This window comes from Amphichorda felina, assembly GCF_050947745.1.
Source record: "Amphichorda felina strain 45539 chromosome Unknown scaffold_4, whole genome shotgun sequence".
NCBI lineage: Eukaryota > Fungi > Ascomycota > Sordariomycetes > Hypocreales > Bionectriaceae > Amphichorda > Amphichorda felina.
Genome location: NW_028145046.1, coordinates 2,457,968 through 2,477,642, shown reverse-complemented (window position 1 = coordinate 2,477,642; position 19,675 = coordinate 2,457,968). Strand labels below are relative to the sequence as shown.

General features: G+C 54.8%; 5 protein-coding genes across 5 annotated transcripts; 3 read left to right on the top strand and 2 right to left on the bottom strand.

The window, feature by feature from the left end:
* Window positions 1-162: 162 nt before the first annotated feature.
* On the bottom strand, window positions 163-2,893 carry ACO1O0_004557 (uncharacterized protein; the record flags this gene model as incomplete). Its single annotated transcript, XM_083193996.1, has 2 exons — window positions 163-1,073; window positions 1,141-2,893. The coding sequence occupies 2 exons, from the start codon at window positions 2,891-2,893 to the stop codon at window positions 163-165; spliced, it is 2,664 nt and encodes an 887-aa protein (XP_083050944.1).
* A 1,611-nt stretch (window positions 2,894-4,504) lies between these two features.
* On the top strand, window positions 4,505-8,356 carry NMD2 (armadillo-type protein; the record flags this gene model as incomplete). The annotated part of the gene is made up of 9 exons (XM_083193995.1): window positions 4,505-4,523; window positions 4,577-4,621; window positions 4,682-6,735; window positions 6,787-7,078; window positions 7,132-7,286; window positions 7,343-7,633; window positions 7,687-7,998; window positions 8,057-8,195; window positions 8,247-8,356. 9 exons carry the CDS (start codon window positions 4,505-4,507, stop codon window positions 8,354-8,356), a joined length of 3,417 nt encoding a protein of 1,138 aa, XP_083050943.1.
* A 1,235-nt stretch (window positions 8,357-9,591) lies between these two features.
* ACO1O0_004555 (chitin synthase D) lies at window positions 9,592-11,547 on the top strand (the record flags this gene model as incomplete). Its single annotated transcript, XM_083193994.1, has 1 exon — window positions 9,592-11,547. The coding sequence occupies one exon, from the start codon at window positions 9,592-9,594 to the stop codon at window positions 11,545-11,547; it is 1,956 nt and encodes a 651-aa protein (XP_083050942.1).
* A 1,161-nt stretch (window positions 11,548-12,708) lies between these two features.
* SSE1 (heat shock protein 70 family) lies at window positions 12,709-15,121 on the top strand (the record flags this gene model as incomplete). The annotated part of the gene is made up of 4 exons (XM_083193993.1): window positions 12,709-12,758; window positions 12,974-14,426; window positions 14,485-14,793; window positions 14,852-15,121. The coding sequence occupies 4 exons, from the start codon at window positions 12,709-12,711 to the stop codon at window positions 15,119-15,121; spliced, it is 2,082 nt and encodes a 693-aa protein (XP_083050941.1).
* A 427-nt stretch (window positions 15,122-15,548) lies between these two features.
* FUN12 (translation initiation factor eIF5B) lies at window positions 15,549-18,883 on the bottom strand (the record flags this gene model as incomplete). Its single annotated transcript, XM_083193992.1, has 4 exons — window positions 15,549-15,792; window positions 15,863-17,814; window positions 17,876-18,379; window positions 18,449-18,883. 4 exons carry the CDS (start codon window positions 18,881-18,883, stop codon window positions 15,549-15,551), a joined length of 3,135 nt encoding a protein of 1,044 aa, XP_083050940.1.
* Window positions 18,884-19,675: the final 792 nt, after the last annotated feature.

Below are 19,675 nucleotides of genomic sequence, written 5' to 3'. Positions count from 1 at the left end.
CGCCCATAGAAAGATATCTTGAATCCAGATTGTTCAAATTCAGATGTGAGACAGACGTGGTGGTTTCAGAGAAGACTGATACTGGGTTATGTGAGTCAAACTGCCAACAGGCAAACCCCTCCCTTTCCCCCCTCCTGGTCAGAAATGGATGCCCCGTGAGGTCTAGAAAAACAGGAGATCATTCTCTTTCCAGCCCATCTCCTGGAACACCTCCTTAACGGTTCTCTCCATGGCCTCTGGTCCACAGATGAGCACCATCTCGTCTCCAGCCTCTGCATTGCGAGGCGACCCAACCTCGCTGGCAAACAGTGACTTATCCATCCTTCCCCTTCTCCCATTCCAATCCGGCCCCGGCTGTGATAGAGTGTACAGGAGCCGGTATTTGCGCTCATTGGCTTTAACCATGGCGTCCAACTCAGTCCGGCAGAGAATGTCCTGCTCGGCTCTGTTACCGTCCAAGACGAGACACTCGGTCGGATCCTTAGCATCCTTCATCACTGCGCGCAGCACCTGGAATATAGGGGTAATCCCAGAACCCGCGCACACCATGACAAAACGACGGATGTGCCGGAGGCTTCCGGAGATGCTGCACTGTCCTCGCCCCAGGTACTCAAACTTTCCTACAGGGCCCTTGATATCGACAAAGTGACCCAGGGGTATAGAGTCAAGTGCCTGGGTCATCCTACCTCCCTTGCGCTCTGCCGTATTGTAGTAGACCTTGATGAGAATCCTGAGCTTGCCCTGATCTGTTTCTTCCGACAGAGGTGTGTAGGGCCGGATGATGGCCTCGCGACTGGCCGGGTCGCGCAGACGTAGCAGGAGATGTTGCCCTGTCGGGAGACCGATGTGCTGGCGCTCGTGATCGAGTCTGAAGATAAAGACGAAGCTGTCTGCTGACACCCGGTTCTTCTGTTCAAGGATTGCCTTGCTCCACGTTTTGGGTTGGAGGAACAAGGGACGCGAAGGGTCACTTTCCTCCTCGGCAGTGCCGCCACTGGCGAGGGCGGCCTGGGAAGCCTCGTCGAGTGTACCGATGTGGTACTCGGGCATCATGGCCTTGGCATTTTCGGAATCTATGATGTACCCGAGATCAGTACTTTCACATAAATTGGGTAGAGAATAGTGATGGGGCTCACTCACGGATAGTCACAAACTCCTCCGTAGCATCCTGTCCAGCAGCCCCAGCTATGGATGCCGCACCGCCGGGGTGTCCCTCCAGGAAGGGGGTGCCATCGTACACTTCCCCATTCACAACGAACCATGGATCAGTCTCACCGCTGTGTTTCCTCAGCTCGTCGAGCGTGATTGTGCACTCTACTTTAGGGTTCGTCATGCAGATCTCCTTCTCTGGTTCGGGTTCCGTGGGCGTGTCTTGGTTACCAGCCATCCTCTCGCCCCAGAAGCCGTTTGCGAGGTCTCCGCCGGCCTTCTTGACTCTATCCATCCAGCCACCCGGCATCAGGGCAGGTTGTGTCGGGTGCTCGAAGCGGAGCGAGTGTGTTTCTTTGTGGATGACGACCCGGAACCAGGGGTTGTTCATCATCCCGAGGACGCTCCAGTACATATCACGAGGCTGGACCATCATGCTCTCATCCATGGCTCGGACCATGATGTCGCCGGCCTCGCAAAGCTCATCCAGACCGATGTCGAGGTCCCAGAAACACCAGCAGAAAGAGGACTCCCTCCACCACATGTCGACTCGACCGCCATACAACATGTCGCCATCGGGAGCTAGCCGGTAATCATCCTCGGGGTACCGTATCTTGGCTAGCCTCCATGTCTTTCCCTTGTCCAGAGTTAACTCCATTCTCGTGATCCGTTTTCCGCCCCCGCCGTAGGCATAGCCACGAACTTTGTAGCTCGATCCCTTCATAGATAGCGAGATAACCTCGCCGTGGGCTGGGTAGCAGATGGCGCTGTTCGCGTTCAGGTCATAAATGGCGTATTTCTCATCCTTCCAGGTATCGGGCATATCTGCACTTGCCTCGGGCGTGACCATTGTGGGAAGGACGCGATTATCGTAGATATGATACCAATTGTCGCTTGGCTCGGCGGTGACTATGATCCTCTTGAGCCACTTGACACTACGGCCTCCGATCTGGCCTGGAACAACGATGCGCACTGGCTTCCCGTGATCTGGATGGAGCTTCTCCCCATTCATCTTATGTGCAACCAGTATGCCCTTATTGGGGTCCATACACCAGTTCAGCTTGAGGGATGTACCGTAGTAGCCATTCGGGAGCTTATCGGCGCCCTCAAAACAGACATACCTCGCGCCTCTCAAGGGGCGGGCACGGGCAAGCAACTCCCCGACGGGGACACCAGTCCAGAGCGCCGTGGAGAGACCAGCAGCGCCCCAGGAGAAACCCTTGGATTTCCTCACCATGTTCTGCTCCTTGCGACGGTTGCCCGCGCATACGAGGGTGACTGGGTATGTGGCCTGGTCGTAGTCGGCGAGGAGGTCTCTGACGGACATGGTGATGGGGTTTTGGACCACGCCCCCCACCGTGAACTCCCAGCTCAGCATATCCTCGTCCTCGCACTTTGGCACAGGCCCGTGGTTGCGGACATAGTGGAGGTCTTCGCTGGTGAGAAATCCTTCATCGTACAAGTCGCTGAGAGGCGGCTCAACGTTGAAAGGATGGACTCCGGTTAGGCGGATAAGACGGGGGTCTCGCGGGACATGGCTGTCTGGTGTCTTGACGTCTTCCGGAAGGACTTTCTTTTCCCTCCATTTTGGAGGTAACGAATAACTCTTGGGGATGTCTTCTGTGGGCGATGATCCGGGCTCAGGCAAAGGATCGCGGACTGAGTCGACACTCCCAGATCTCGACGCCTTTGCCGTAGAGGGGGGAGTGGGTGGAAGCTGGGTGGATGCTATAGCGGTCGGCATCTCTATCTGCAATATATTGCTCTCCCTTTAAGGACTGATAGACTTGCGTTGGGCCTAAGGCTGGAGTGAAACGTGTATTAGATGGTGGTGGTGCCACCGACTATAAGACTGCACATGTATAGACAATGACAACTTGACCTGGATAGAAAGAGCATCTAACAGGGGAAACGGACCAGATCTCTGGACAATATGAATTATTATGTACACGTAGTACTAGTAAGAAATTGGGGGCGTCCAGGCCGTATCTCCCCGGCCCCCGGGGCTGGAGATCAGCATTCTCGGGGATGACGGCCAATCTGGAGGCCAGTCTTAGAGTAAAGCGAGGAGATGCAACTTTTGCCAGTGTGGGTGCGTGCATATCGACTGGCAAAGCGCGGAATACAGAGTAGATGACAATCGATGCCGGCGACGAATCAACGACTGGGCTGGCGCTGATAAGCAACGAGGCTAGATAGGAGTCCGGAGATGTCACGAACAGCCCCCACCAAGGTCGGCTCTGCAACGATGGTACTACTCGTATTTGGCACTCGTACGGAGGTAGGGATATGTGCACAACCCACGATTCCACAGCGCTGGATCAGGGCCGTGGCAGGACGCCTCCCAAATTTGCATCGTTTTCATGGGCCATCCATCGATAGTGGACGCGGTGCTGCTCTTGCGCGATACTCGAATCAACCTGCACGTCTTCTTACAGATGCTGGACGTTGTCATGTTTGGCAGTATAGAGCATAGTCAATATTCAATTCCCAACTTACAATTTACCCCATCATTATTCAAGAAACAGGCCATGATGGAATGGGTCCGCCTGGACGCTCAACTGGGTTCCATGCTGAACCTGTGTCGTTATGCGCCCTCTGACTTCCAGGCAGACCTGGCTGGCACTGCGAGTGGTCCTATACGCCTTGGATCTGGAGCTGTTGCCAGGTATACAATCCGGCGGCAGCGAGACGAATGGCGTGCTTTTGAGTTCGAGCCGCGCAGCTGTTGATGCCGTGGTGATTGACGAAGGCGCACAGATGCCAGTAAGGACATAGCAAGTGCAAGTCCATTTTGTCGCCGTAACATTGTTCCGGGGGGACCATCGCACCGCTATACGTACCTAGGTACCTACCGTGCCTACCTATCCGTACTAGTACTTGTACAAGCTGAGAGGTAGGAGAATACAGCGACTACACCGCTGGAACAGTGGAGTGGAAGCCACTGAAGGCGGTCGGTGTCAGTGCCCCAACCGGAGACTGGCCCCCGTGCGCAACTTCGCAACTCCGGACAAACTTCTTATCGATCCCCAAACCTCCAAGAAGAAGCTGGGGCGGCTTTCGGCTTTCTGGCGGTTTCCCACAACACCCGTACAGCTGCTTCGCCTCTTCGCCTCTTCCTCAACAAACTCTGTCCGTACTTTCTAACTTGCTGCTCGACCCTGAATCGAACGCTCTGCTCCCCCGCAAGCACCGATGCCGGCTCACCTTGCCCGACCGCAATACCACAGTGACCTGGGTCAATACATCCCTTAGCACCACGACAACCAAGCCTCCGGATGTAGCGACGTCTTCCCTTACCTAACCGCATACAACCGCTATCTGTATAGAGAGACCCGCCGGGCTGTGATCCAGAATGGATCGCGCCAGGAAGCGTAAACCCTACCCGCCGCGATTGCCTATCTTGCATGATGCTTACCAACTCCAGGCGAATTGCGCGCTCTGAATGAGAAGGCATGGGATGGCGAGAAAGGTGTGTATGAATTTGGCCTGGTCTTTTGGCCATTGGAGTGCTGACCTGGGCCTTTCACAGATCTCTTCGCCGTAAATAAGACGCTCGACTCGTCTCTGAAGAAGAACACTGCCTTCATCAAGCGATTACGAACCGCCGTCACGCCTGCGACCCTCGGGACATTCCTCCAGGAAATCCGGACCCTCAGCCTGCACAAGTACCTTTCCGAAATCATATCGGCGTGTTATGAAGGCCTCTGCAAGCTTAAGTCGCCGGGCGAGGTGGAGGCTGGCGTGGAAATCGTCAGCGCTCTGCACCAGCGCTTTGGGCCAAGCGAATTCACCGAGTACCTAGCGTGGCTCCTCGGGAAGGGCATGGCCACGCCGGACAAGGGTTTCCTCAAAACCCTGTCCCCCGAGGCGCGCGAGAAGGAAGAGAAGGAGCGCATAAACCGCCAACGAGCTCTTCTAAGGGTCGTGACCGAGCTGTGGCTGGTTGGTGTGATCAGGACTCTGGATGATGCGACTAAACCCGACGATGCGACCAAGGCTGCTGCTGGCAAGACCACTGAGATCAAAACTCGCAGTAACCCTAGTAAGAACGGCGGAGCTGCTGAGCCTTTCCCTCTCGAGGTCCTAAAAGATCTATTGGGGTACGACCGAGAGCACGCCAACCTCCCCCTACTTGTTCTTTTTGTCAAATCTTTTAGCTGGGACGTGTTGGGCATACGTCCGCAGGGATCTGAGGGTCGAAAGACTGTTGAGGAGGATGGCGTGGCTACCGGTAACCAGGAGTCGTCGGACGCTCATGCAGCAGATGACGATACCGACCCAGGTGCAACTGCGGACCAGCCCTTTACACCCCCTGAGCTCCGTGAACGCTTCAGAAATATCCTCAAGAAGTATTTTGATGATGTTAAGGCCCACGTTCTCCGCGACCAAAAGTCGATCCAGTCCCAAGCTCGCCGAAATGCCGAAGCCTACGTCAAATCCGGAGAAGTTTTTGAAGACCGCCAATCCAATTACGAGAAGCAAGTCAAAAATCAAGAACGCCTCGTTTCCAACGCCCAGGTCGTTGCAGATGCCATTGGTGCCGAGATGCCCGACCTGAAAGACTCCGATGATTCGTTCAATGCTTCCAACAACTCGATTGGTCTCGTCAAGACGGGTGAATATCTGCGTTCCATGGGAGAAGGCGCCGGAATTTGGGAGGACGAGGACGAAAGACGATTCTACGAAAACCTGGTCGATTTGAAAGGCAAAGTCCCTGCCATTCTACTTGAAGATGGAAAAAAGAAGAAATCTGAAGCCGACGAGCAAGTTGGAAAGAAACCTACCGAGGTTGTTGAAACCCCTGAAGCTCCCAAACCGGATGCTGCCGAGGATCAGTCGGCTGCCGTCGCCAACAAGAGCGTCGTCGCTCAGGTTGATGCCTTGCTCGCCCGTCTCCCCGATCTCACGAACAAAGATATCATTGACCAAACTGCCATCGATTTCTGCTTCCTTAACTCCAAGGCCTCTAGAAACCGGCTTGTCAAAGCTTTGACTGAGGTTCCAAAGGGACGCAGCGATCTGCTTCCATGCTGGGCTCGGCTTGTTGCCACTCTGGGGAGGTATATGCCAGATGTTCCGAAGGGCCTTGTTGAATATCTTGATGCCGAATTTCGCAGTCTTCAGAGGCGCAAGGAAAAGGACTTTCTCGGCCAAGTTCGCTTGAGCAACATTCGCTACCTTGCCGAACTCACCAAGTTCGGCATCGTGCCTGAGCATGTAGTCTTTCACTGCCTCAAAGTTAGCTTGGACGACTTCTCGCGGATGAACATCGAAATCCTTTGCAACCTCATCGAAAACTGCGGTCGCTACTTGCTTAGGACCCCGGAGACGTCCCCTCGCATGGCTGGCTTCCTTGAAACGCTCCAGCGCAAAAAGTCGGCACATCATCTTGGCCAGCCTGAGCGGATGCTCATCGAAAACGCTGTCTACTACGTTGATCCGCCCGAGAGGCCGGCCGTAGAGATTAAAGAACGAACGCCAATGGAAATTTTCATTCGCAAGCTCGTCTACGTGGACATGACTAAGCGCAATTACAATAAGATCTTGAAGCAGATCCGCAGGCTCCATTGGGAAGAGCCCGAGGTATGATTCCAAATCTGTTTGACAGGCTCAAGCGATGCTAAGATGTTCTAGGTTGTTGCGATCTTGGAAAAGGTCTTTTCCAAACCTGGAAAGATGAAGTACGGGAATATCCACCTCCTAGGCATCTTGCTTGGGGCTCTCTACCGATACCATCCGGCCTTTGTGGTCAAGGTGATCGATAATGTTGTCGAGTCGATAAGCTTTGGCCTTGAGCAAAACGACTTCAGGTTTTTTCAACGGCGTGTGGCCGAGGTCAAGTATCTGGGCGAGCTCTATAACTACAGGATGCTCGAACACCCAGTCATTTTTGATACCATGTATAAGATATTGACGTTTGGCTACGGTAAGGGAACCTGGGCGCCCTGCTGGGACGGAATTGATGCTAATTCGCAGTAGGTGGAGCACCTGTTCCCGGAAGATTCAATCCTTTTGATCCTCCTGATGACTTCTTTCGCATTCGCTTGGTCACTACTATGCTTGAGACCTGTGGGATGTTTTTCAACCGCGGCGCCGCTGGCAAAAAGCTCGACTACTTTCTCTCATTCTTTCAGGTACGTGGTCATTGTTGACTGACATTCCGCCGGCACTATTGCTGACAACGCTGCAGTACTACATCTTTACCAAGTCGACACTGCCGATGGACATCGAATTTAGTGTCCACGATGTTTTCTCGCTGACGCGGCCGCAATGGAAACTTGCCTCCAATCTGGAAGAAGCCGCAAAGGCATTTCAGCTTGCTGTGGCGCAAGATCAAAAGACGGCTGGGATTGACAAAGGTGCGGACCTTGATGACGCTTCCAGTGGACCGTCATCCGACGATGAGAATCCGGACGCGGACGATATTGAGCACGATGGTGAGGGAGATTACGATACTGCTTCCGAACAAGAAGATGCAGAGGTAAGGCGATTCTACCATGCGGACAAGACATTGAGTTGACATTTGCGTCACAGGAGATCGAGGAGGATTCCGAACAAGAGAGCGAGTCTGAGGATGAAGCTATTGTTGTTACTCGACAAGAGGAAGCGGTTGACCCCGAGGACGAAGCCGAATTCGAGCGAGAGTATGCTAAAATGATGGCCGAGAGCCTTGAATCGCGCAAATTCGAACGGAAGCAAATGTTCGATGTACCCCTTCCGGTCAGGCCAAAGACGCGAGAGGCGTCTTCGGCTTTGGGGCCTGCGGAGCCCGGCGCTGAGGCTGAGCCTGCCCCCGCCAAGAAAATGGCTTTCTCGCTGCTCACAAAAAGGGGGAATCGCCAGCAGGTATGTTATGGTAGTATGTTCAGATCGCTGGGCTGAGGGAGCTGACTGTATCACGCAGACCAAGACGATTGAATTGCCGTCCGACTCCACCTTTGCTGTTGCTATGAAGAATCAGCAGCAGGCCGAGAAGGAGGAACAACAAAGAATCAAGAACCTCGTCCTCAACTACGATCTGCAACAAAACGATGACCAAGAAGGTAGGGCAGCCCACCAAATGACAAAATGCAACGTAAATATTCACAGTTTAGCAGCCGGCCCCCAAGATCGCCCAGCAACGTTCCATCACAACCGCGTCGAGAGACCAAAAGATCGTGGACAAAGGGTCCGCAGGCTACAGTTGAGTGACGTTGACTGGTAAGGAAAGGGGACTAGGGCAATCAGCATGGTCTGATTGCGAGCCGCTTTCAAACTTGCTTGAACTGCATGCTGCCGGATCAGATACGGGCTTGGTTCTGCTGCGGAAAAAAGCCTCGAAGCCGGCCTACAGATCGAGCCCAGCACCCAACACGGGCATATGCTCATCCCAAACCAGAGCGCGCCGTCTGCCCGACAACCCCCTGGACTAGGGCCAGGGACCGAAATAAGTACGTACCCAAGCACGCGGGCTCGCTGGGCTTGTCGTGGAGCTACTCCAACGACATGATATGCTTTGTTACCCGCCGCTGGGATACTCGACGCAAAGCCTGGGCCCGACATGGTAGCTAGTAGGAACGGGTAATTGGGTGGATTTCGGGCTAAAGACAGTTGTACCACCTTGGAAGACATCTGGGGCACCCGGCGCAGGCAGCTTACCAGGCCAACCAGTTGAAAACCAAAGATGCGCTTTGGTAATTTCGCAGTGGCACGGCCAGGGTGTGTTGGAGCAAAGCGGAGTGATCTAGTTCAGGCGACAAGTACACCCGCGTGCGACCTGATCAATGGGTCCAGTGACTAGTATCGAGAGTCCCGAGATAATCCAAGCCTACCCATATCTCGATTACAACTTTTGATGGTTTTCTGAGTGTCCCAGGATTGAGGTTGCAGGTGTGTGACGTCTCTGGCTTGCACCTGTGACCAGCTGCAAGTACCCGCGAATTCACTCTAAGCTCGGATTTGGTGATTCAATGGTGAGGCTGTGAAAAAAGGACTTGTTCATCTTGTGTCACCACACATTCTGCCTTCTTCTTATCGTTGTTTAGACTCCAGCATCCACCGTCAGTACAGAGACAACGCATGCGGGAAACGGCGGCAATATGAGCACGATGGTCGTCGACGCATCCTGGCCGCTCAAGGACGTTAGTATTTGTCCCTTTCAACGATATCAATCCAGACGTGGCTCTGATTCGAATAATGAGCCATCTAGATCATATACACGTCCATTGTCGGCGTCGTCATGCTGATGGCCTGCCTCGAATGGTTACTCTGGCTCGCAGCGTTTCTCTATTGCTTGGTAAAAGTCTTTCAAAAGTCGGAGCACTGGTCTATCAATATCTTGTGTATTGCCATTGGTACGGCTTTTACTCTGCTGCGGTACGTATGCCTTCTGGCTTTGATTATGGTTGCTATTTAGCTGATGGGCAATGAACTATGGGCAGGATCATATTTTTACCAATCATGGTTGTGACACTTCCCCTGCCGAGCAAGATTGTGAGGCTCTGGCCGGTGGCCATGGTCGGGATTTTGCAGTGGTTTGCCTTCTGGAGCTTTGCCATATTGCTCACGGTCCCGTGGTTGTTCTGCATCTACCAGCTTGTCACGAACCAGCTAGGGAGGGCGAAACGCATCAGGCAGGTCTTGGACGATTCCACGGCACCCAAAGTGGTAGTCGTCATGCCCTGCTACCGGGAAGAGCCCGGCGTTCTGATCAAGGCCATCAACTCGGTCGTTGACTGCGACTACCCCCCTGCCTGTATCCACGTCTTCCTCTCTTTTGACGGGGAGCATGAGGACGAGCTCTATCTCAGCACCATCGAGAAGCTCGGCGTTCCGCTAGCCATGGGGACTTACCCAAAGAGCATCGATGTCGTGTACAGAGCCTCGCGCATCACCGTCTCCCGATTTCCCCACGGCGGTAAGCGACACTGCCAAAAGTCCACCTTTCAGCTCATCGACAAGGTCTATGAGGAATACCTCAAGAGAAACGACAATCTCTTCATCCTCTTCATTGACTCGGACTGTATCCTGGACAAAGTCTGTCTGCAGAACTTTGTCTACGACATGGAGCTCAGCCCCGGCAATTCCAGAGACATGCTAGCTATGACGGGTATAATCACATCGACCACGAGGAAACATAGCATCATCACCCTACTCCAAGATATGGAGTATATCCATGGGCAGCTATTTGAGCGTACTGTCGAATCCGGCTGCGGCTCCGTCACCTGTCTTCCAGGTGCCTTGACCATGCTGCGCTTTTCTGCCTTCCGGCGGATGGCAAAATACTACTTTGCAGACAGGACAGAGCAGTGCGAGGATCTCTTCGACTTTGCCAAGTGCCATCTCGGCGAGGACCGCTGGCTCACGCATCTGTTCATGATTGGGGCCAAGAAGCGCTACCAGATCCAGATGTGCACCTCGGCCTTTTGCAAGACAGAAGCCGTGCAGACCTACCGATCCCTGATTAAGCAGCGGCGTAGATGGTTTTTGGGTTTCGTCACCAACGAAGTATGCATGCTTACCGACTGGCGGTTGTGGAAGCGCTACCCCGTCCTGATACTCGTGCGCTTCATGCAGAATACGATCCGCACGACGGCGCTACTCTTCTTCATAATGGTACTGGCCTTGGTGACGACCTCCAAGAAGGTGCGCGACCTGCCCGTGGGTTTCATCGCCATCTCGCTAGGGCTAAACTGGCTGCTCATGCTCTACTTTGGAGCCAAACTCCGGCGCTTCAAGACGTGCATGTACCCCCTCATGTTCGTCATGAACCCCTTCTTCAACTGGTACTACATGGTGTATGGAATCTTCACGGCCGGGCAGCGTACATGGGGCGGGCCGCGCGCGGATGCGGCCACGGCCGACAATCACACAACGGCGCGGGAGGCCATCGAGCAGGCAGAGGAGCGAGGCGATGACCTGAACATTGCCCCCGAGACATTCCGCGCTGCTCACGAAGCTCGGAGGGCTGCCTCAAAGGGCGACCACACCAGGGGGCAAGGGGGCCTCAGCCGGAGCAAGAGTCAGGTACGTCCGCCGAAAGACGTGGATGGCAAATTCTCCGCTCGACAAAGGACGGCAGCCGGAGTGTACGCGCACCTATGCGATGCGGATGGCTCAGGGGCCATGACGTCGTCTCACGACTCACTGCACAGCATAGTAGTACACACGCCTCGGACTGGTCACTCGGTTTACATGCCTCGAGTCATGGAGAATCTGATGGGCGAAGAGGACCGGCGCAAATACGCCATCGCTCAACGAGCGCAGCAGGCGAGGCGGCTTGGCCCGCAACTGGAGCTGGCAGGATTCGAGTCAGGATCCGGGGCATCGGCGGCGAGCAACTCTAGATGCGCTCCCATCATGCATGTCGACACCAGGGCAGTTGTCAATGCACCGGAGGACACTCATCGGAGGTAATAGCAGACGTGGGGTCTAATAAATGGCTACCTAGGCATTCTGGAGTCTTTGTACTTGCGATGCTGGACGGCATCAGAGCCAACCTGCAATTTGGCGCCATGCTCGATTGCGTAGTGTCTGGGCGGAAAGTGTGAATCTAGAAAACCTTGAAGTCGGAAGGGGAGACCGTTGATATACGTAGTCATTTTACTCGTATTAACCACCCAATTGATCGCCGCCCATTTCGCCGAGGGAGGTACTTCGGTACGTACATAGAGGTACCCGGGTACCCACCTGGGCCACCAGGGTACCTCCGCTGTCCTCGGGGCCCGTGAGGCCCGTGAGGCCCGTGCAGCCGTGCAGCCCATGCTTGTGGTCACTGGTGTCGCGCGGGGCAACCTGGACTGTCCTGGGCTATCCTGAAGGGTCTGGAAATTTCTGTCGCCTTCGATGGCGGGGCAGAGCCAAGACTTCCAGAGGTTTGCCCGGTTGCTGTTTGTCAGAAGGCACCTGTCACAGGCGCCCATGCCACCACCAACGGCCAGGTACCTCTTTGCCCCTCACCGGCTGGTGGTCACCGCCTAAGAATACTCGGTACGGGGATGTACTGATCGCAAGCTCAGGGCCACCAGAAGCCACCAGAGCCACCCATTCATTCCTGCTCGTAGACTTGTAGCGGCCCTAGCGCTGTAGAAGGTCCTTACCATTACGTTACCGCACCTCCCAGGCCCCTTCTGCCCATCTCCAACAGGCATTTGCGCTTGGGAAATTTTCGTTGCCCAACTCCAGCTTCAACCTTATCTTGCCTCCCGATCTCCCACTCTTTTCTGCCCCCGGATCTCGATTTTTGCTCACCCGCTGAACGTCTCAAACGTTTACGAAGAACTATACCGCACTCTAGGAAACGAATCAGTCACCGTCGATACAATGAGCGTCGTTGGTGAGTCCTCTCAGTTCCCTCCCACTTGGCGCAGACTGGCGATCCAGGTGCCCCTCATCACCTGCTCGTCCACCTGTCGCGGGGTTTGCGGCGCGCCGCACCCAGCTGGGTCATGTTACTGATGTTGGTCCCCGTACTACAGGTGTTGATTTCGGTACCCTCAAGACGGTTATCGCCGTCGCGAGAAACCGTGGTGTCGATGTGGTGCGTGCTCACCGAAGCCCTTGTCCTCCCACCCCACCATGTCCAGACGAACATACATCGACGTTCGAGAGAACCCCCTTTCCACTTTGTTCGGATCCGTGGAGAAGTTACCATACGGGAAATGTGGGAGTTGGGACGAGAGAGAAATAGTAGGCTGACAATTGTGTGTTCTGGCAGATCACCAATGAAGTCTCCAACCGATCCACCCCGTAAGCTTTCTCCCGTTTTGCCAGCAGAGCTTTGCTTTCCCTTTTAAGCTCATATGCAGCAAGAATTATGTGACGCTGACTGACATTCGCGCAGATCCATGGTGGGTTTCGGCCCCAAGTGCCGCTATCTCGGCGAGTCGGCCAAGACCCAAGAGATCACCAACCTCAAGAATACCGTCAACTCCATCAAGCGTCTCCTGGGCCGCTCCTTTAACGATCCTGATATCCAGATTGAGCAGCAGTATATCACTGCGCCTCTTGTTGACGTCAACGGCCAGGTCGGCGCCGAGGTCAGCTACCTGGGCAACAAGGAGAAGTTCAGTGCGATCCAGCTTGTCGCCATGTATCTGAGCAAGATCAAGCAGACTGCGGCTGCCGAGCTGAAGATGCCCGTCTCCGACCTCTGCATCAGCGTTCCCCCGTGGTTCACTGATATTCAGCGCAGGGCTCTCCTCGATGCCGCTGAGATTGCCGGCCTCAAGGTACTCCGTCTCATCAACGACAACACCGCTGCTGCTCTGGGATGGGGTATCACCAAGCTCGACCTTCCCACCCCTGAGGAGAAGCCCCGCCGTGTCTGCATCATCGACATCGGCCACAGCAGCTACACCGTCTCCGTTGTCGAGTTCAAGAAGGGCGAGCTCGCCGTCAAGTCCAACGCCTGGGACCGCAACTTCGGTGGTCGTGACTTCGACAAGGCCCTGGTGGACCACCTGGCTAAGGAGTTCAAGGTCAAGTACAAGGTCGACATCTACACTCACCCCCGTGCTATGGCCCGTACCATTGCTGCGGCCGAAAAGACCAAGAAAGTCCTCTCTGCCAACCAGCAGTCTCCTGTGAACATCGAGTCTCTCATGAACGACATCGATGCCAGCACCATGGTCACAAGGCAAGAGTTCGAGGCTCTCCTCGAGCCCCTCCTCAACCGCACCCAGGCCCCCCTCGAGCAGGCCCTCGCTCAGGCCAAGCTCACCAAGGAGGACATTGACGTTGTCGAGATCGTCGGAGGTGGTTCCCGTGTGCCCGCTCTCAAGGAGCGAATCCAGGAGTTCTTTGGCAAGAACCTTTCCTACACCATGAACGCTGACGAGGCTGTTGCCCGTGGCTGCGCCTTCAGCTGCGCCATCCTGTCCCCCGTTTTCCGTGTGCGCGACTTCGCCGTTCAGGACATCGTCAGCTACCCCATCGAGTTTGGCTGGGAGAAGGCTCCCGACATTCCCGACGAGGACACCAGTCTCACTGTTTTCAACAAGGGGAATGTCATGCCCTCCACCAAGATCCTTACCTTCTACCGCAAGCAGCCCTTCGACCTCGAGGCTCGCTACGCCAAGCCCGAGGAGCTCCCTGGCCGGACGAACCCCTGGATCGGGCGTTTTTCGGTTAAGGGCGTCAAGGCTGACGGCGCTGATGACTTCATGATCTGCAAGCTCAAGGCCCGTGTTAACATTCACGGCGTCCTGAACGTTGAGAATGGTTATTACGTCGAGGACCAGGAGGTCGAGGAGGAGGTCAAGGAGGACAAGGAGGGCGATGATAAGGACCCTGATGTGAGTATCTCCCTCCCCCCTACATCCGTTCTGTCCAGTTTGCTTACCAGTTTTCAAGGCCATGGATACCGACAACAACAAGGACGACGGGGTCAAGAAGATCCGAAAGGTGAAGAAGCAGGTTCGCAAGGGCGACCTGCCAATTGCTAACGCCACTACCTCGCTCGATGATGCGGCCAAGTCCTCTCTGTCGGAGAAGGAGAACGCCATGGTTATGGAAGACAAGCTTGTCGCGGATACCGAGGAGAAGAAGAACGAACTTGAGGCCTACATCTACGACCTCCGTGCCAAGCTTGATGAGCAGTATGCCGACTTCGCCAGCGAGGAGGAGAAGACGGCGATCAAGGCCAAGCTTGAGACCAGTGAGGTAAGCCACCAAGCCTACCCCACAGTCTTGGAAACATGACAGCTAACAAGGCATCCAGGACTGGCTGTATGATGAGGGCGACGATGCCACAAAGGGAGTTTACACAGCCAAGATGGACGAGATCCGATCCATGGCCGGACCCATCGTGCAGCGCTACTTCGACAAGGTCGAGGCTGACCGCCAGCGCGTCGAGGCCGAGCTGGCTGCCAAGAAGGCCGCCGAGGCGGAGGCCCGCAAGGCTGCTGAGGCTGAGAAGGCCGCGGCAGACCAGGAAATGAAGGATGCGGATGCTTCTCCGGAGACCGAGGAGTCTGGCGACCCGAAATAAATTTTCGGTAGGGGGCATGCAAGCATTCATGGAAGGCGAAAAGGACCGAGAATATAGAGGAAAACTCTGTGGGTTGATGGTTATGTTTATTGGGGAATCCAGTCATGATAATGGACGCGCCTACGTTTAGACCGTTTCTATACACAATTTTGTAGATGATGAAGTCCTGCCACACGTCTTATTGAAAATTTGGCAGTAAGCGAGACCCAAGTGCAACGCCATCAGCGCCTAGTTGTCTGGTGCACTCGGTATACTACAGTAAAACCTGGTGGAAACCATGAGGCTAAGTGTAAGTGGAAGGGAGAATACTACTAGCAACTCGAGTAAAACCAAGCCTTTTACTTATGTTTTTTATCTTCCCCCTTCACCTAGATACAACGCGGGCAACTATACCCTCCACATTGCTCATACTTTCCAATACCATAGCTTAGATGTCAAACAGCGGCTTGAGCTTGATAATGAGCTGCCATTCCTCATTGGACACGTCCTTCCGGTAGAACTCCTTCAGTGTGTCGATACTGCGACGAGAGATCAAGCTGTACAGGGTGTCGCCCTCCTCCAAGTGGCGACCGTAGGTAGGCTGGCTGCCGCCCATTTCGATCTTGATGGCGACAGAGGGCTGGCCCTTCTTGCAGACGGGGATCTGTTTGTGTTCTCGCTCAATAGACGTCCTATAAGCCATGTTTGTCAGTATCTGGGTGGGCAGGTCGAGTAGCATGGTTTAGTGGGTTTCAAACTTACACTCTGCCCAGGCTGACAATCTCCTTGCCACCAGTGCTATTTTGCTTGACGGCGGCGATGGGTGTATTGATCTTGAGCTGACCCTCGGTCACATCCACGCCAATGACGATGGGGGTCGTCTTGTTGAAGACGGCAACGGGCTTCAGGACGCAAGGGAAGACAGCGAGCATCTTGGACTCCTCCTTCTTCCTCGCCAGCTGGTCGTCCATGTGCTTGGTGAATGCATCAAAGAGATGGTAGATGATGTCGGCAGTGAAGATCTTGATGCCTTGCTCCTCAGCGTATGCTTGAGCCTCCTTGTCGACCTTGACATCGAAGCAGAGCATGACAGCATAGTCGGGCGCCTTCTCAAGCATAACACCACACTGCAGCACGTCACGCTTGTAAACAGGTCCGATCCCGACGTTTGCCACAGGAATCTTGCAGTCTTTCAGGAAATCCAGCAGGGCTTCCAGGGAACCAAGAGTGGAGGCCTGCACGGAGACGCCGCGACCGCTCTTTTCAACTCTGCTCAACAGGTTGGCCAGATCGGCCTCGACTTCATCTTCGATGTCTTCCTCATCGTCATCAGGACCGACAACCATCAGCCTAGAACCGGCAATAGCGCCTTCCAGCCCGGGAGCGCTGATTTTGACACCAAGAGCAGCCTTGACCTCCTTGTTGTGCACGTACTGAGACTTCAGACGCAGCTCCCTGAGCGGTGCTGGCGTCAGCAGTGCCCTAATGTTAGTCTTGATGGCACCTTCAGTACCGCAGAGCACAATGCGATCACCTTCCTTCAGAATACCGTTGGACAGGATGACATCAATGGTCATACCGAAACCTTCGATAGCCTTAACCTCGAGAACCGTAGCCTGGACCTCGGACAGGTACATGAGGGACGAGGTCATGCGCTCCTGAGTGAGATGCAGAATGAGCTTCAGCATGTCTGGCACACCCTCGCCAGTGTGGGCCGAGGTTGGCACCAGCGAAACGTTGTTCTTCAAAGACGGATTCTCGTAGTAAAGGAACGAGTTGAAACCCATCTCGGCGAACTCGAGTCTCGTCTTCTCTAGGCGGTTTTGGAATTCGTTCTGAACAGCCTTGTTCTGGAGGGCCAAACTTTCCTGGAAACCGTTGTTATCAATCTTCTTCCAGCCGTAAAGGCGATCAATCTTGTTCAGAGCAACAATGAAAGGAGTCTTTCGGTCTTTAAGGAGTTGGATAGACTCCCTCGTCTGTGGCTCCAGACCATGCATAATATCGACGACGAGAATAGCGATATTGCAGAGCGAAGAACCTCGAGAACGCAGGTTGGCGAAAGACTCGTGGCCTGGCGTGTCGATGACCAGGAGACCTGGCACCTTGTACTGGAAACTGTTGTCCTTGTTGACGACGGCCGTCTTCTGCCTGATGGCTTCAACAGGGAAGTAAGTAGCACCGATCTGCTGCGTGATGCCACCAGCCTCGCCCTCCTGGACGTTGGTCTGTCGGATCTTGTCCAACAGCTTGGTCTTTCCGGTATCGACGTGGCCCAGGATACAGCAAATTGGCGACCGAAGGTTGTCCTTTGACCGGGCAGCCAGAGCAGCCTGGTGGGCCTTTTCTCGTCGCTCAGCAGCCTCCTTCTTTCGCTGTGCCTCTGCCTGCTGGGCAGCCGAGATGCGCTCGTCATCAGACTCATCCTCATCTTCAGACTCGCTCTCCTCCTCCTCTTCCTCCTTGCCGTTGGCCTTCTTCTCGGCCTCTTCGTCTGAGTCAGCATCCCAGCTGTCCTTGACATCCTCATCGGATGCCGCAGCAGCCTCCCAGTCGTCCTCAATATCGCTTTCCACCGCCTTCTTCGCGGCCGCGGCTTTAGCCTCTGCCTCTGCCTTTTCCCGCGCTGCCTTTTCTTCGGCTTCCTTAAGCGCCTTCTCAGCTTGAGCTCGAGCCCGCTCGGCGGCTTCGGCCAGAGCCTTTTCTTCGTCGATCTATTAATAGCGTTAGTCTGGCTAGCTTTTGCATATCGCCCCATGGGGTAAACTGCTGTACCTTCTGCTGGTTCCGACTCTTCTTCTTTTCATACGCAGCCTTTTTCTTGGCCTCGCCTTCTCCAGCCTCCTGAGGTCCAACCTTCACACCGGCAGCCAGCATTTGTTGAAGCTTCTTCTCGTTGCGGGCCTTCTCCTCCCTTTGAGCCTTTGTAAGGAACTTGCCCTCCTTCTTGAGCTGTTCTATGCGCTCCTTCTCCTTCTGCTTCTTGAGGGTCTTTTGCTCCTCCCGACGCTGCACCTCTTCGGCCTCGAGGCGGTCCAACTCGGCCTCTCGTGCTTTGGCCTCGGCCTTCAGCCGCTCCTCTTCTTCACGTTTACGGCGGAGCTCCTCCTGCTGCTTCTGGAGCATGGCCAAATGAGCTGGCAGCTTCTTCTTCTTGCCACCAATCTCAGCCGCCGGCTCAGTCGCGGCGGCTGGTGAAGAGGAAGCCTCTTTCTTCTCTTCGGCCGCAGGCTTGGCTGGCTCGGGTTTTGCGGGACCGGTAGTCTTCTTCTTGGCAGCCTACAAAATTGAGAACGAACGTCAGCCACCATCGTAGGTAATACGTCTGGGGGCTCCAGAATTACCTACCTGTTCCTTTTTCCGCTGCTTCTCACGCTCCTTCTTGAGCTTCTCCTTTTCGGCCTTGGTCAGAACCCGGCCGGACTCGCCAACGTCATCATCAGCCTTCTTCGGGGCCTGCTTGCCCTTACCACCTTTGCCCTTCTTTTCCGGGAGGGCAAACTCATCATCCATGTTGGCTTCCTGGGCTGTCTGCGGGGGGAGGGTGGGCTCGCCCGTTGTCTCGGCCTGCTCCTCCTCGGGCAGACCCTTCTGCTTGCGCTTTTCCTTGCGCTTGCGTAGCATAGCCATCAGGCCACCAGCGCCAGCGGCATCATCATCATCGGCGTCGGCGTTCTCAGCGGTGCCATTCTCGGGCTGTTCGCCGGCCGGGGCGATAGATTCGCCCAGTTCGGTCTCCCAGTCATCCTGGGCCTTCTTGTTTCCCTTCTTCTTGGGAGCCATGGTAACGTAGGGGCAGAGTCGGTGTCTTCAACACACAAGGGTTCGACGTATGATGATTGTCCGGATCCAAGAATCGGAATCGGGAACTGCTGTGAGTGTCGGGGTTTTCAAGATATATCCGAATGGCTTGTGTCGCAAGTCGCAAGTTCAGCACGGCTTGACAAGGTCTGGTGGCAAATCCAGCGCAGAGGGAGAGGGTTGTTGGAGCAGCTGGGGAAAGCGAAAAGACATGCTCTGGTAGGTCCCTCGTCTCCCAGTGATGTCAAGAGTTGATCGCAAACCGCTGTGTGTTCGCTAGCTTGATTCCAACAGAAAATCTGTGGCTGTTCTCAGCGTCGGGTGGCTATCAGCAGGCAGAAAAAAAAACGGTCGTCTGATGGCCTGAAGGGTAGTAGGGCGAGGACGAGGTTGGATCAGCGCTTGGTGGTGACTGGGTATGGTGAGGCGGGGCACGGCTGCTCGCTGGAGGGGCTCGCCTGAGTCGGCCTGACGCCAGTGCTAAGGACTCCACCTTACCACCCATGGCACCTGTGACAGGCAGTCATGGACAGGTTGGTACCTAAATAGACAGGGCGCTAGGGGGGTCTCAGCACCGAGCTGTCCGCTGGGAAGCGTTGAACCACTGAAGCAGAGGGCCCGCATGAAAATTAGACTCCAGGAGTGCAATATTATGTAATGCCACGATGCAGAACTCCGTCGTTATTGTTCAAACTCGCCTCATTCCATGCCCGCCAACCTCACAACCACGTCTTGTTTCGCATTAATTATTACCTCTGATGCTCATTGAAGAAT